We start from the raw sequence: 13,676 nt of genomic DNA, 5'->3' as shown, positions 1-13,676 counted from the left end.
GTAAAACCAGGGGAGGGGGGAGGAAAAAAGGAAGGAAGGAGGGAGGGAGGGAGGAAAGAGAGAGAGAGAGAGAGAGAGAGAGAGAGAGAGAGAGAGAGAAACTCCTCCCCCAAACAAATTAGCCCATTACTTTTAAATTTATCCTCAGGCAAGTTCTCAAGATAAGAAAGCAACCAGATTCTTTTTCTTTTTTTTCTCCATTTCATATTTAAAAGTTTTATTTTTCATTTTACATACCAACCACAGTTTCCCTCCCTTCGTTTTCCTACTTCCCCCATCTTCCTCCCATTCACCCCACTCCCCATCCACTGCTCAGAGAAGTCTTCCCATGGGGAATCAACAAAGTCTGGCATATCAAGTTGAGTCAGGACCAAGCCCCTCCTGTGACCCTGTATCGAGGCTGACCAAGGTATCCCTCCATAGGGAATGGGCTCCAAAAAGCCAGTTAATGCACTAGGAATAAATTCTGGTCACACTGCCAGTCACCCCACAAAGTGCCCAAGCCACACTGTAATCCACATTCAGAGTGCTTAGTTTGGTCCCATGCAGGCTCCCCAGCTGTCAGTCCAGAGTTCAGTTCATGAGCTGCCACTAGCTTGAGTCATCTGTCTCTGTGTTTCCCTTCATGATCTTGACCCCTTTGTTCATGTAATCCCCTCCTCACTCTCTTCGACTGGACTCTAGGAGCTTGGCCCAATGCTTAGCTGTGAATCTCTGCATCTGCTTCCATCAGTTGCTGGATGAAGGTTCTGTGATGATAATTAAGGTAGTCATCACTCTACAGGGGAAGGCCAGTTCAGGCACCCTCGCCACTATTGCTTGGCATCTTAGCTGGGGTATCCTTGTAGATTCCTGGGAATTTCCCTAGCACCAGGTTTCTTGCCAACCCCGTAATGGCTCCCTCTAATAAGCTCTCTTGTTCTCCCTCTTTGTCCCTCCCACAACTGGACAATCCCTTTCCATCATGTTCTCCTCCCCTCCCTCACACTGACAGGAGATCTTGTCTATTTTCCCTTCCTAGGGGGATCCATGCATCCTCTTAGGGTCTTCCTTGTTAGCTAGCTTCTCTGGAACAGAATATCACATGAATGCCTTCTAGTCCAGTTGCTAATAACGTTCCTCTTTCAGACCATTTGAGCTGGGCCTTCGTAGTCCACACTATTTTCCAGGCTTCTATTAGAATAGCTTACTAAGTGCTGCTTAAAGCAGTCAATCACTCTTGATTCAGTCTTCCAAAGTCTTCCACAGTCCTCAAAAAAAGTAACATGGTGTCTTAGGGTTTTTATTGCTATGAAGAGACAGCATGACCACAGCAACTCTTATATTTAATTGGGGTGGCTTGCTTACAATTCAGAGATTTAGTCCATTACATAATAAACAAATTTAGCAATCTTAAAATGTTCTTAGCACGAAATGTGGGAAGCAAGGCAGCATGCAGGCAGGCATGTAATGGGAGTTGAGAGTCCTTACATCTTTATCCAGAGGCAACAGGAAGTATACTGTCTCACTGGGCGTGGCTTGAATATATATGAGACCTCAGAGCCTGCCTCTGCAGTGACACACTTCCTCCCTCAAGGCCACACCTCCCACTAGTGCCACTCCCTTTGGAGTTCCTTTTCTTTCACAGCACCACACTTAGTGACCTCCGTGTGAGGCAGCAGGCCAGTCTCTACCAACTTCCGTATTAGTTACTTTGTTTTTGCTCTGATCAGATTCTATGACCAAGTCAGTTTATGGAAGAGCTTCTTTGGGCTTACAGATCCAGAGGGATGGGGCTCTATTGTGGTAGGGAGGCATGGTCACAGTGGCAGGCATGGTCGCTCAAGCAGGAAGATGAGTGATCACACCTCTAGCTATGAGCATGAAGTAGGCAGAGCAAACTGGAAGCACAATGAGACTATATAATCTCAAAACCTGCTTTTCTCTGGCTATCACATAACCCTAAATAATTTGGGATGTTTTAAGTAAAGTAAACCTATACCGTCTAAATCTCCCCAAACTGCCTCCAACTGAAGACCCAAGTATTCACATAGCCGAGCCTTATGGAGAACATTCTCGTTCAAATTCTCATTCAAAGTACAAAAAAGTAAAACATAAAAAACACCTGCAGGTTTGGGGGCAGGATAGCTTCTGGGGAGGAAGGGATTCTTCTGATGCTAACAAGACTTCCCAGTCCATGACAGTTTACAAGAAGCTACTCAGAGCCGGGCGGTGGTGGCGCACACCTTTAATCCTAGCACTCGGGAGGTAGAGGCAGTCGGATCTCTGTGAGTTTGAGGCCATCCTGGTCTACAAGAGCTAATTCCAGGACAGGCACCAAAGCTACAGAGAAACCCTGTCTCGGAGGAAAAAAAAAGAAGCTACTCAGAAGCGCCACAACGCTTCTCATTTCATCAGCCGCCGAAGTCATGTCGACACCTGTAAAGTCAATAAAGGGAGTGTAAATCCAGCTACAAACACAATCTGTGTATTACATCTGAGAAAATACATGTGTGTTGATGTGTAGAGTATGTCTACATATCTGATCACTGAGGGGCAATTGGAGAAAATGAAAAGTTAGCCTACGTTGCAAGAATAATTGATGATGGGCTATGAATTCTAAGTTCATTAACTGTTTCTGGATGCTTAAAAGCAGATTTTGCAATATAGCTCAGCTCTTAGAGTGGTTGCCATTCATGCACGAGACACAGCAAAATAAATAAATGTGGATGACAATATGGCTCAGCAGGTAAGGATACCTGCTACACAAACCTGACAACCTGTGTTTGATCCCTGGAACTCACATGGTGGAAGGAGAGAGCCATCTCCAAGCAAGCTGTTCTCTGACCACCACATACCCTAAATAAACGTGTTGTTTTGTTTGTTTGGCGGGAGGCTGTGTTTTAAGTAAAGTAAGCCTATTTTGCTTCCAGACAAAGGATTTTTGTAGTAATTGTTTGAATACGTGATATATTTTAACTTTCACTTTTCTTTCTTGACAGTGTCATCAGCAAGGTGGTGCCAGCCCCCGAGGCTAAGCCAGCCCCTTCTCTGAACAGACCTAAAACCCCACCTCCAGCCCCAGTCCCTGTTCCTGTGCGTGTGAGCCCTACTCCTCTGCCACCACCACTCCTCGCCCAGGCTACAGTGTGCCCAGCCCTGATGCCATCCCCAGCCCCTGCCCTCTCTGGATCAGGGAGTGCCAAAGCCCCAGTGCGGAGCGTGGTGACAGAGACAGTCAGCACTTATGTGGTGCGTATGTTTCTACAGCTTTTAAGTAAATGCTAATTCTGTGATGTTGACTCTCACAGGAAGTACTCAATAAATGGAGAAGCATTTCCATTGCCTTTTCAAGTAGTTGACTCAAAACTCAGCTACATAAATGATGTCAAATTGCTTTTATGTTGATTTGAAACATGGCTGTATACCTAAATATAAGAAAATCAGTATATACTCTGTTATTTAAATTCATCAGTGAATTCTTACTAGAGTGAGTAAATTAGTGACTGGAGTATAATTTATGTAATAGACATAGATCTGATGGTGTTATAAGGAGGTTGCTTGTTCACAACTGCTCAGTCCCAAAATAATCACATAAAAACCATATTATTTGCAATACTGTTTGGCCAATAGCTTAAGCGTATTTCTGGCTAACTCATATCTTAAATTAACCTATCTCCATTAATCTGTGTATCAGCATGAGGCTGTGGATTACTGGGTAAAGTTCTGGTGTCTATCTCCGGCGAGGCTACATGGCTTCTGACTCTGCCTTGTTTCTCCCAGCATTCAGTTTAGTTTTCCCGGCCAAACTCTGTTCTGCCCTATTCAGGCCTAAGACAGTTTATTAACCAATCATATTCACAGCATACAGAGGGAAATCCCACACCATTATGGGCCAGCTATGTTTCTTAATTATAACACTAATTAGTTATTGTACTTTATTTGGTGAGACCCAGCCTATGTTAGAACTTACATTTTAAATAGAAATGAACCATTAGACCATATTATTTTCTGAGATTCAAGTGTATTTTTTTATTATTAGACCTACTATGTATGGGCTAGAGACATAGCTCAGTGGTAGAAAGCTTGCCTAGCATGTACAGCACCCTGAGTTTAACTCCTAATATTGAAAATAAATAAATAAATAAATGCATTCCATCATATCGAATGACTCCACGTTGTCCTGGAACTGCACTTAGATGTTTCCCCTATAGTTAATATAATCAGATCTCATTCCAACCCCAAATGAAGTATTTATAAAGGCATGCTCTCAAAGTGTAGTGAATAGACACACACAAGCACACAACAAAATGTTTCGTAAATGGAGACGTTGATGCTTTTGAATGACAAGCTCTTTTCTGTTGTGTTAGCCTAACCTTGTAAAGAAATGAATGACTGGCAAGTGGCAGCACAGGACTGGTGCTATTTGTTAAGAGATATCTAACCATGTGTTACATAGAGGAGTTTGGAAAGAAACAAATCATTAAGTATGTGAGATACTAAGGACGTAAAGCAGTATTTTAAAAAAAAAATCCTGAATGCATTCAGATAGTGCATAGGCAGGGAAAATTAGTAATTGGTGATAATAAATTATCATATTTATCTGTTATATATAATAAAAATAATAAATTGGCAATTCAAGACAGAAGAGGTGATACAAAAACCTGTGAGGAATAAATTGGTCCATCAAAGGATCAATCGAGGGGTCTAATTGAGGCGTCACCCCCAGGTGAGTTGGTCAGGAAAGAGTTTATACTTAATCTCTTCATCCTCCATTTGTTTATCTGTAATTAAGGGATTTGTATTAGACGCATTAATCTCTGTAGTCTTGTCTGGCTCTAAAGATTGTGGCTCTCCAGTAGACATTTGAACTGACTCCACAGAACTGATACCAACTGGGATAGCGCCCAAAACGTCTCCTAGTCTAAATAGATACTTATTAGGACACAGAGAGATTCTGTCATTACCTGTTAGTGTGATGTTGACAGTGAAATTCTTGTAGCTCCTGTTCCCCCATTTCTAACCTATCCAAAGATGGTTTACAATGATTAAATAAAGTCATGTTTGAAAGAACTCTATACCCTAGAAAATATTGGGTGTAACTCAGAGTCACAACCTGCTAATGTCAAGAAAGGTCAGCCAGCAGCAAGACTGGCCATGCATGGTCGCTTCAGTCACTGGACACTCAGTGCCTGGTGACTACTGGTTCTTTCCCCGTGGTGCAGTTTCCCCCAAGTGAAGCCAGCAGTCAGAGGCAGCTTCCTCCACATTCCTGTAGAAAGGGTTCAGGTCAGTGTAGTTTGCCTTTGTAGAGACTTTCAAAACTAGTAGGCCTTATAGTAAGCCCATAGGTACAGAGGAATATACCCACTTTTGATAACCCTCACAAGGAAACCACGTTCTCCCACACTTTAGTCAGTGTAATGCTTAATGGCATAGGAGGAGGCCACCTTGCAAAATACACAGTGAGATCTTGTTGTCTTGCTATGAGGACATTTAAAAGGGAGCTTGACCCAGCGCTCTTTTATAGTATCCATGCAGAATTGGTTTCAATAATACAACATCTGAGAAAGTCCTAAAGTTAGGGACACTTACTGTTGAGAACAAAGTCAGAACTCTAGGACATGCAGTATTTGGAGCATAATAATAATTAAGTATGTAGTTCTTTGGCTCCATGAGCCTCTTATTTCATTTGCCCTTTAGTTGATTGTACTTTTCTAAAATGTCATAAAGGGAATGGAAAGTTACTTAGTAACAGCTCTTTTATATCCTTGATCTTATCACCTAGTTCAGGAGAAGGGTTTGGCTAATAAGTAATGAGGGAATACATGCATGTTTGACTATATGTGCTAATTCCATGCTATGAACGTGCCTGAAAAAATATGTAAAACTGAGCACTTTCAAAAATATCAGTTGTTACTGGCGGGAAGACTCATAAAGAGTTCATGAGATTATAGGAATTTCTTAGATGAAGCCAAATGTAGGTCGTGTTAGATGGTTTTTAAAGCTGATTCTAGAATGCTTTGTTTTTAAAAACTTTACAGCACAGAGTACACATTAGAAATATGTCACTATATCCAGCTGTGGCAGCACGCACTAGAAATCCCACCACTCAGGTGCTTGAGGCAGAGATTAGAGTTCAAGGCCAGCCTCGGCTATATAATGACTGCCAAGCCAGCCTGAGCTTGTGAGACCTGCCTCAAAAAGAAGGAAGGAGGGAGGAAGTAGAGAGTGTGCGAGAAAGGGAGGGGAGTAGGGAGAAAGTGTGAGAGCGCCTGAGGAAAAAGAGGCATTGTATGAGAGAGGGGGAGTAAAAGGGAGGGGAAAGAAAGCATATTGGGATGGAGGGAGACAGTGAGTGGGAGAGGGAGGAAGGAGAGAGTGTGTGAGAGGAAGGGGAGAAGCCATTGTTGAACAGCCAGCTAATCTACCATATTTCCAGCTCGTAGTTGGCTGTGTTTATAGTATACAGCGGCATTCTTATCTGGCCTCTTCTGGTTCTTTTTCCGGACACCATCTGTTTTTGCTCCTCCACGTTAACATCAGATCCGCGATGAGTGGGGCAATCAGATCTGGATTTGTCCAGGGTGCAACAAGCCTGATGACGGAAGTCCTATGATCGGCTGTGACGGCTGTGACGACTGGTACCACTGGTGAGTGCCCCCCAGTACTCCAGATGCTCAGACAGTGCAACACAGAGCATGCCTGAACAGGGATCCATGCCAGCTAGTGTCTTTATACCAGTTGAGCTACTCTCCTGAGGACAGTCAAATGGAGCCCACACGGTGAAATAACTGCCAAGTTAATTGTGCTGATATTACAGAGCCTAGAGTGTGAAGATTTTGCTTCACTTATAAACCCTTTCCTACTAAAATAAGTAAGAACATAGGCGTTGGGTGAGAGCTGCAGCACCTGACTGGCTGTGCTTGAGACCAGACTCAGAGGCAGCTTGTTTGTTTCTGAAGTCTCAGCTGTTCCCATCTGAAGATGTTCACCAAAATGTGCTCAGCCTTATTTCATTCTTAAAGTACCCGTTTGGCCATGATGTTTGCTGTCTGTACAATAACAACAGAGCCAGGTATAATGGAGTTCTGGTAGTCTCAGCGCTGAATGCTGAGACCAAGGATCCTTGGTTACATGGTGAGTCTGAGGTCAGCCCGGGTTACCTGAGATTCTGTTTCACCCCTTGCCCCTTTTCCCAAATTAAAACATAAAAGTGAAGCCGTCGCATTATACTCTTCCTGACTGAAAGGACAAAAAACTTGTGATCTCCCCATAGGGCCTATGCAGAGGCATTGTATAATAAGATAACCCAGACACCCAACATTAGTGCTCTGTAAATTAGATCCTTGGGCTGATTTCTGGTACATGCATCATTTTTTACATTTATTTTTATTGTGGGATGGAGCAGGCTATATTGGTATGCACATCATTTTACCACATTCATGTGAAGGTTAGAAAGCAACTTTTTTTTTTTTTTTTTTTTTTTTTTTTGAGACAGGGTTTCTCTGTAACTTTGGAACCTGTCCTGGAACTCTCTTTGTAGACCAGGCTGGCCTTGAACTCACTAAGATCTGTCTACCTTTGTCTCCCAAGTGCTCGGATTAAAGGTGTGAGCTACCACCATCTGGCCAGAGAACAACTTTAAAAAGCCAGTTCTCTGCTTTCAAACCCACTGCATGGCTTGGAAGACCACGTCGTCAGGCATAGTAGCCAGTGCTGAACCATATCATCGTTCCTTTAAAAAAAACAACTTAAAACATTGAAAAAGGAGTGATGGACTTACCTCAGTTGGTAGAGTGCTTGCTTGGCATTTTGGAGGGGTTGGGTTCCATCCCCAGGAGAACAAGGGCAGTATTGACTGTACCAGGAACAGCGTTGCCTTTGAAAACATGGCAGTAGGGGCTGGAGAGATGGCTCAGAGGTTAAGAGCACTGATTGCTCTTCCAGGGGACCTAGGTTCAATTCCCAGCACCCACATGGTAATTAATAACTGCAACTCTAAAATCTGACACCCTCACACAGACATACATGCAGGCAAAATACCAATGAATATAAAATGAAAATAAATAAATTATAGGAAACAAAAGAAAACATGGCAGTGACTGAAGAGACGGCTCATCGGTTATGAGCTCCGCCTGCTTCTCCTGGGAAAGTCCCACCATCCTTATGTTGACTCACTGTGGTCTGCAGTTCCTTTCACAGGGGATCAGACACCCTCTTCCGGCCTCTGCCAGCACCAGGCACACAAATGATACACAGGGAATATACTCAAACACATAACACAAAAAATAAAAACTGTGTAAAGTTCTGTGGGGGTTGCGGGGGAGAGCATGGTATAGCTTGCAGACCTTGCCTCAGAAAAAGAAAAACATGAGCGCAGAGCTGTGGTGGCATGCGTCTTTAATCCCAGCACTCAGGAGGCCAGCCCGGTCTACAGAGTTAGTTCCCAGGACAGCCAGGGCTACGCATAGAAACCCGTCACAAAAAAACAAAAAAGAAAGAAAATCATAAGAAACTTACCTGAACTTCTTTTGATGTCTAGGCCCTGTGTGGGATTAATGGCGGCTCCTCCGGAAGAGATGCAGTGGTTCTGCTCCAAGTGTGCCAAGATAAAGAAAGACAAGAAGCACAAGAAGAGGAAGCACCGTGCGCACTGACGTCAGCATGGGCAGGACTGCTGCCCCGCACCGGGTCCGGGCTGGGCCGGTTCTGCCATTCTGTCTCCCCCAGGCCCTGTGGACAGCGCGTCCTGGTGGAGCAAGGACAAGAATATACCATCGTTCTGGACGCTCCTTCTGAAGCACATGGACCTGAGCTCCCAGGGCGTGTGACTGAAGAAAAACTCCAGTAGAGGCATGGCTGAGGGCTCGCACCGCCATCTGCCTATTACCAGTGACAAGTATTAATAAAGACACCACACATCTTCCCCCCCCCATTCCCTTTCTTCTCTCCAGAACCTTTTATTACGGTGTTAGATGAGAAGGTAATGTACAAATGCCTTGATTGTAACTGAAGGATGCATCATTAGCTATAGTTCCCAAGCCCTCTCCCTCACAGAGATAATCATAAGGAAAGAACGCCCCAGTCAAAGGACTGGTAAATATTTTTGTGATGAGAATATATGAAATTCCCTCACCTTACCCCACTTTTATTACTAACATGTAAAATGTTCAGGCTTTTGTGAGATACCTTATATTTTTTAAGAAAAAGGTTTCTATCATGTCCTGTTCACCTCTGTGCAAATTCTTTTCCTTTAGCCTATTTTATAACTTGGTTGTGTTTGAATCCTGCTCTTCTGTAACCTGCTGGAGCCTCTTCTCCTCACCGTGTGTACATTCATCAACTTGTATAAAACTCTTGATACTAAGAAAAATGTCCCCTTACTGTAAATAATAAATATTTATGAAGTAGTTATTTTTAAAAATTTTTTATCGTGTTTAATTCTGGTGATTTCAGCCATGTCTGTAATTGCTGCTGTACACAGGCAAGGAGGATAGAAAGACCCAGATCCCTCCCCAAATGCAATGCCCACAACATGGTAGGGAGAGGACCCTCGCAGTCGGAGGGAACAAGGCAATTGAAATCTAGAGTTGATGCTTTGAAATTGTTTTGTTTGTTATATATTTTCTGTAAATTTTTCTCACTTTTACTAAAAGGACATGTAGTTTCCACAAAAGTAAAAAAAAGAAAAAAGAAAAATACTGTAGCATTTTGTGTTTATATTATTTTATTTCTACAGGTTTGTTCATGAATATTGTGCTTTAAGGTTGAAATGAAGTATATTATGAATTTTTTTTAAGAAAACTCATCAAATTTCAGGGTATCACAAAACTTTATTATATTACTATACTGCCCACTATTTATTATATGTTATAGATATCTGAAACATAAACCAAATATTTTATTTTTAATGTAAAAAAACATCAAATTTAACTTTATTAGCATATTTTAGTGACTTTGGAATAACTGTGGACTTTTACTTGATTTTGAACTAATCCCAATTTGGACTTGTGTGAAGGCTATCTTGAATGTTAGAATGTGGGATTTGAACCTAATATAAAATATATGAATAGAAATGTGATTTTTTTTACTGCCAACTCAATGGATATTAGCATTATAATTAGTCCTATTTTAAAACATACAATGTGGTTTCAGAAATGTGGTTCTCTGCCTTGATGTTCAATTGCAGAACAGTGGGAGTGGAGTCGACCTGAGAAGAGTGCTGAAATCACTACTCTCTTTATTCTAGAAGCCAGAAGTTTTCTTCCCCTGCCTCCCAAAAAGTATCTATGTTGAGATATGTGTGTCTTTTTTGTTTGTTTGTTTGTTTGTTTCATTTAGTTGAGATCATCCTAAATACTTTATACAATATTTTCACATGCACAAATATACCCACTAGTGCTTTTTGGAGAGGGGTGAAGGGTGGGGGAAGTGCAAAATAAAGATTATTGGCTGTTTCGTAGTTTGCTTTTCCATCTTCTTTATTTAGGAATTAGTTCCCTGAGGCATGGTCAGTGGATCTGAAGTTGCCACGTCTAAATGAGCAGGCTGCACTCCTAAAGTAAGAAAGGAGGTGCCTATATAGAACTTTCCCCCTTCCTCCTGTCTGAGAGTCTCCAGCCCACGAGACATTTAAGGAATTTCAATCAATTTGTTGTCCCTTGCTATTTCATGGTTGCTTTCCTAAATCCAGTTCATGATTTTATAAATGGTCTTTGCAATAATAAAACCAAAGAATCATTTTCAGGGGGCTGGATGGCTCAGGGATTAGTAATGGAATACAGAGCCTTTCACCTCTAGGTCAGTGAGTTGAATCCAGTCTAGGTCACTAGAATCCAAAAGTTGTCCCCATCTTAAGACTGTTCAGTGGCCTGTGCAAAATGAACGGTGGTTGCAGTCTCCACTGCACGGCTGTCTGTGACACCGGCCAGAGGAAGTTCAAGAAACTGCAAAGGGTGTGGATTAGAAAATAGAACATCGATGTTACAAAGAAAAGTTAGGAAGTTGGTCAGAATCATTCTCCACTAGGGAATATGTCAGAGATGGGGGGGGGGCAGGGAGGGAGGGAGAACACAAATTATAAACACAGATAGAAAAAAAGAACGGAGACTGCTTTCCTTAATGGTGGCACAGAAAATGAGTCTGGCTTAGTAGAGGAGGGTGACAGTCAGGGTAGGGAACTACAGTAAGTTCTAGAAAAAGAAGAAAGGTGGGCATAGAGCTGGGGAGATGTCTCAGTGAGTAAGTGCTTGCTGGACAAGCAAGAGGACCCGAATTGTCCCCAACACACAGAAAAGCTGGGCACGAGACTGTTCACCTACAACCCTGCTTTGGGGGCAGAAAGATACATTTCTGGGACTTGGTGGTCAGCCTGTCTAGCCAAAATGGCAAACTCCAGGTTCGGTAAAAGACCTTACCTCAAAAACAGAGTGCTGGAGAGATACATCAGCAGTTAAGTGCTCTTTCTGCTCTACTAGAGGATCAAAGTCCAGATCTAGCACCGCTCCAGGATGCTGAGTGCCTGGAACTCCAGCTCCAGGGCTGCCTTCTGTCCTCCATGGCATCAGCACACAGATTGCACATGTGGATACACCTAAGTAGTTTTTGGTTTGTCTGTTGGATTTTTAGTGTTTAGGTTTTGGTTTTTCTTTTTTCTTTCTTTTGTTTTTTTGAGAAAGGGTTTTCTCTTTGTAGCCTTGGCTGGCCTAGAACTCACTCTGTAGATAGGCTGGCCTCAAACTCACAGAGATCTGCCTGCCTCTGCCTCCCCAGTGCTGGGATTAAAGGCATACACCACCATTATCCAGTGTTTTTTGGGGTTATTCTAGATAAAGTTTCTCTGTATAGCCCTGGCTATCCTGAAACTCACTCTGTAGACCAGACTGGCCTTGAGCTAAGAGATCTGCCTGCTTCTGCCTCCCAAGTGCCAGGATTAAAGTCATCTACTTCTGTGCCTGGTTATGCCTCTTAACAACAATAAGAAACAGGATGGAGAGCAATAGAGAAAGATAGCGCTGGCTTCCACAAGTGCACACACTGGCAACTGTGACTGTGCATACGTGCACTACACACGCAGTAAAAGTGGGGGTTAGTTCTGCAAAGTGAAGGGACTCAGCTGCAGGAAATGCGGGTTGTAACAGAATTTGAAGCAAAAGAATGAAGTATTTCTCATTAGAAAGGTTGGAAGTTTCCAACTGTAAGTAAAGCAGCAACCTGCTTTCCCTTTATCCCACACCATCATCTGAACAGCATCCTTACTTTCTAACAAGAAGGTAGACAAAGTACTTACCCTACCAGTGTTTTTATAGGAGACGGTATCCAGGAAACAGATACACAGGAAACTGAGCAGCTCGTATGGTGCGATAATCCGCCGGCGGCGACTAGGGTGGCTGGCAAAGCACCTTCTCTGTGGCCAACAAGGTATTTGTCTTCGTAAGGTGTCTGCCACTAAATACAGAGAGGATCTTTATCCTCTGGCTGATGTGTGGTTCCAAACCTGGAGAAGATCAGGGGCTATCGGAGCATTCTTACCATGGGGCTTTTACAGAGATAAAAATATAGTGAATTACTCAAGTGTCACCCAAACCACCTCTGTTCTCCCCTCAATAGGATGATTAAACAAAAACCTACCAGTCAAATTAAAGTATAAAATGAACACTGAGATAGGAAATCCTTACCACGGAAAACACTAACCAGTGAAGTTCACTGAGGGCACAGTTCTCAATACAAATACTTTTGTAGCCAGTCTCTTCCCATCCTTGCTGTTCTCTCAAAGTTTAAAAGTAGATTAGTTACCTGGACTGAAGAATAAAGGAAGGTCTTGTTTGTACAGCAGTACCAGTCATTTCTGTTAGAAACTGTTTCTTTGGGACGCTTGCATTCATCTCTGTAATGTCTAGAGACCATTATTCCATATGTTCAGGCTCTGAAACTAGAACATTCCAGAAGCTGGACAGCTTATCCTTCCCAGTGCAACATTTTTGGCCTGGGAAGATAGGTCAGTGGGTAAGAACTCTTGCTGTGAAATTAAGAGGACCTGAGTTCAAATCTTTAGAACTCTGTAAAAGTTGCATGGCTGTGCATACCTGTAACCCTAGTGAGGGACATGGACAGAGGCAGGGAGATCCCCAGAAGTCACTGGATGGCCAGCACAGCCAAAAGAGCAAGCCACATCAATGTCCTCCTAGGTCCTTTACACTGGTGTGCAGGCATGCACACACACACACACCAAAAGGAAAAAGAAAAAAAAAGAAATCATTTTTGCCGAGAACGTGGGTGTAGGAGAGCATGCATGGGCAAAGCCCTGGATTCAAAACCCGGCACCAAAATAAACAAAGAGCACATATATGAGTTATTGGAATAACTGCTGTTGGCTGGTGACATGACCGTGGGGGAAAAGCAGTGACCGCTAGCTGGTTTTCCATCTCTACTGGACAAATGAGGTTTTCAGTGTTTACAGAGCAGGACCTGACTCGTTCGTCCACCGCGCATTTGAGGGCAGCTTTCACAGAAGGCGAGGCACTATCACAGCCAAGTATATCTCCTGGGTATGACTGGCTTCTGTTGTTCCTCCGTCTGAACTCTCCTCTGATTTTGCACTGCTTCCCTCGGTGTTCTATGAGAAAAAAATGGTTATGTCAGGGACCGGAAAACTGGTAGTTAAGAGCGCATAGTGCTAGTGCAGGGGACCAAGT

At 43.0% G+C, this 13,676-nt stretch overlaps 1 protein-coding gene across 2 annotated transcripts in view; it reads left to right on the top strand.

Annotated features, from left to right (window-relative positions):
- The window catches only part of Taf3 (TATA-box binding protein associated factor 3), a 148,124-nt gene extending 137,697 nt beyond the window's left edge, over positions 1-10,427 (top strand). For both annotated transcript variants that reach the window (XM_057788053.1, XM_057788054.1), the window contains 3 exons: positions 2,982-3,231; positions 6,526-6,632; positions 8,525-10,427. In XM_057788053.1, coding sequence (XP_057644036.1) covers positions 2,982-3,231; positions 6,526-6,632; positions 8,525-8,639 — 472 coding nt within the window. In that variant the 3' untranslated portion in view covers positions 8,640-10,427. The remainder of the gene's footprint in view (positions 1-2,981; positions 3,232-6,525; positions 6,633-8,524) is intronic.
- The last annotated feature ends 3,249 nt before the right edge of the window (positions 10,428-13,676 follow it).

The sequence above is a fragment of the Chionomys nivalis genome, chromosome 13 (assembly GCF_950005125.1).
Source record: "Chionomys nivalis chromosome 13, mChiNiv1.1, whole genome shotgun sequence".
NCBI classification, from domain to species: domain Eukaryota; kingdom Metazoa; phylum Chordata; class Mammalia; order Rodentia; family Cricetidae; genus Chionomys; species Chionomys nivalis.
Note: the sequence above shows the minus strand (reverse complement) of the source record. Positions and strands in the feature narration are given on the sequence as shown.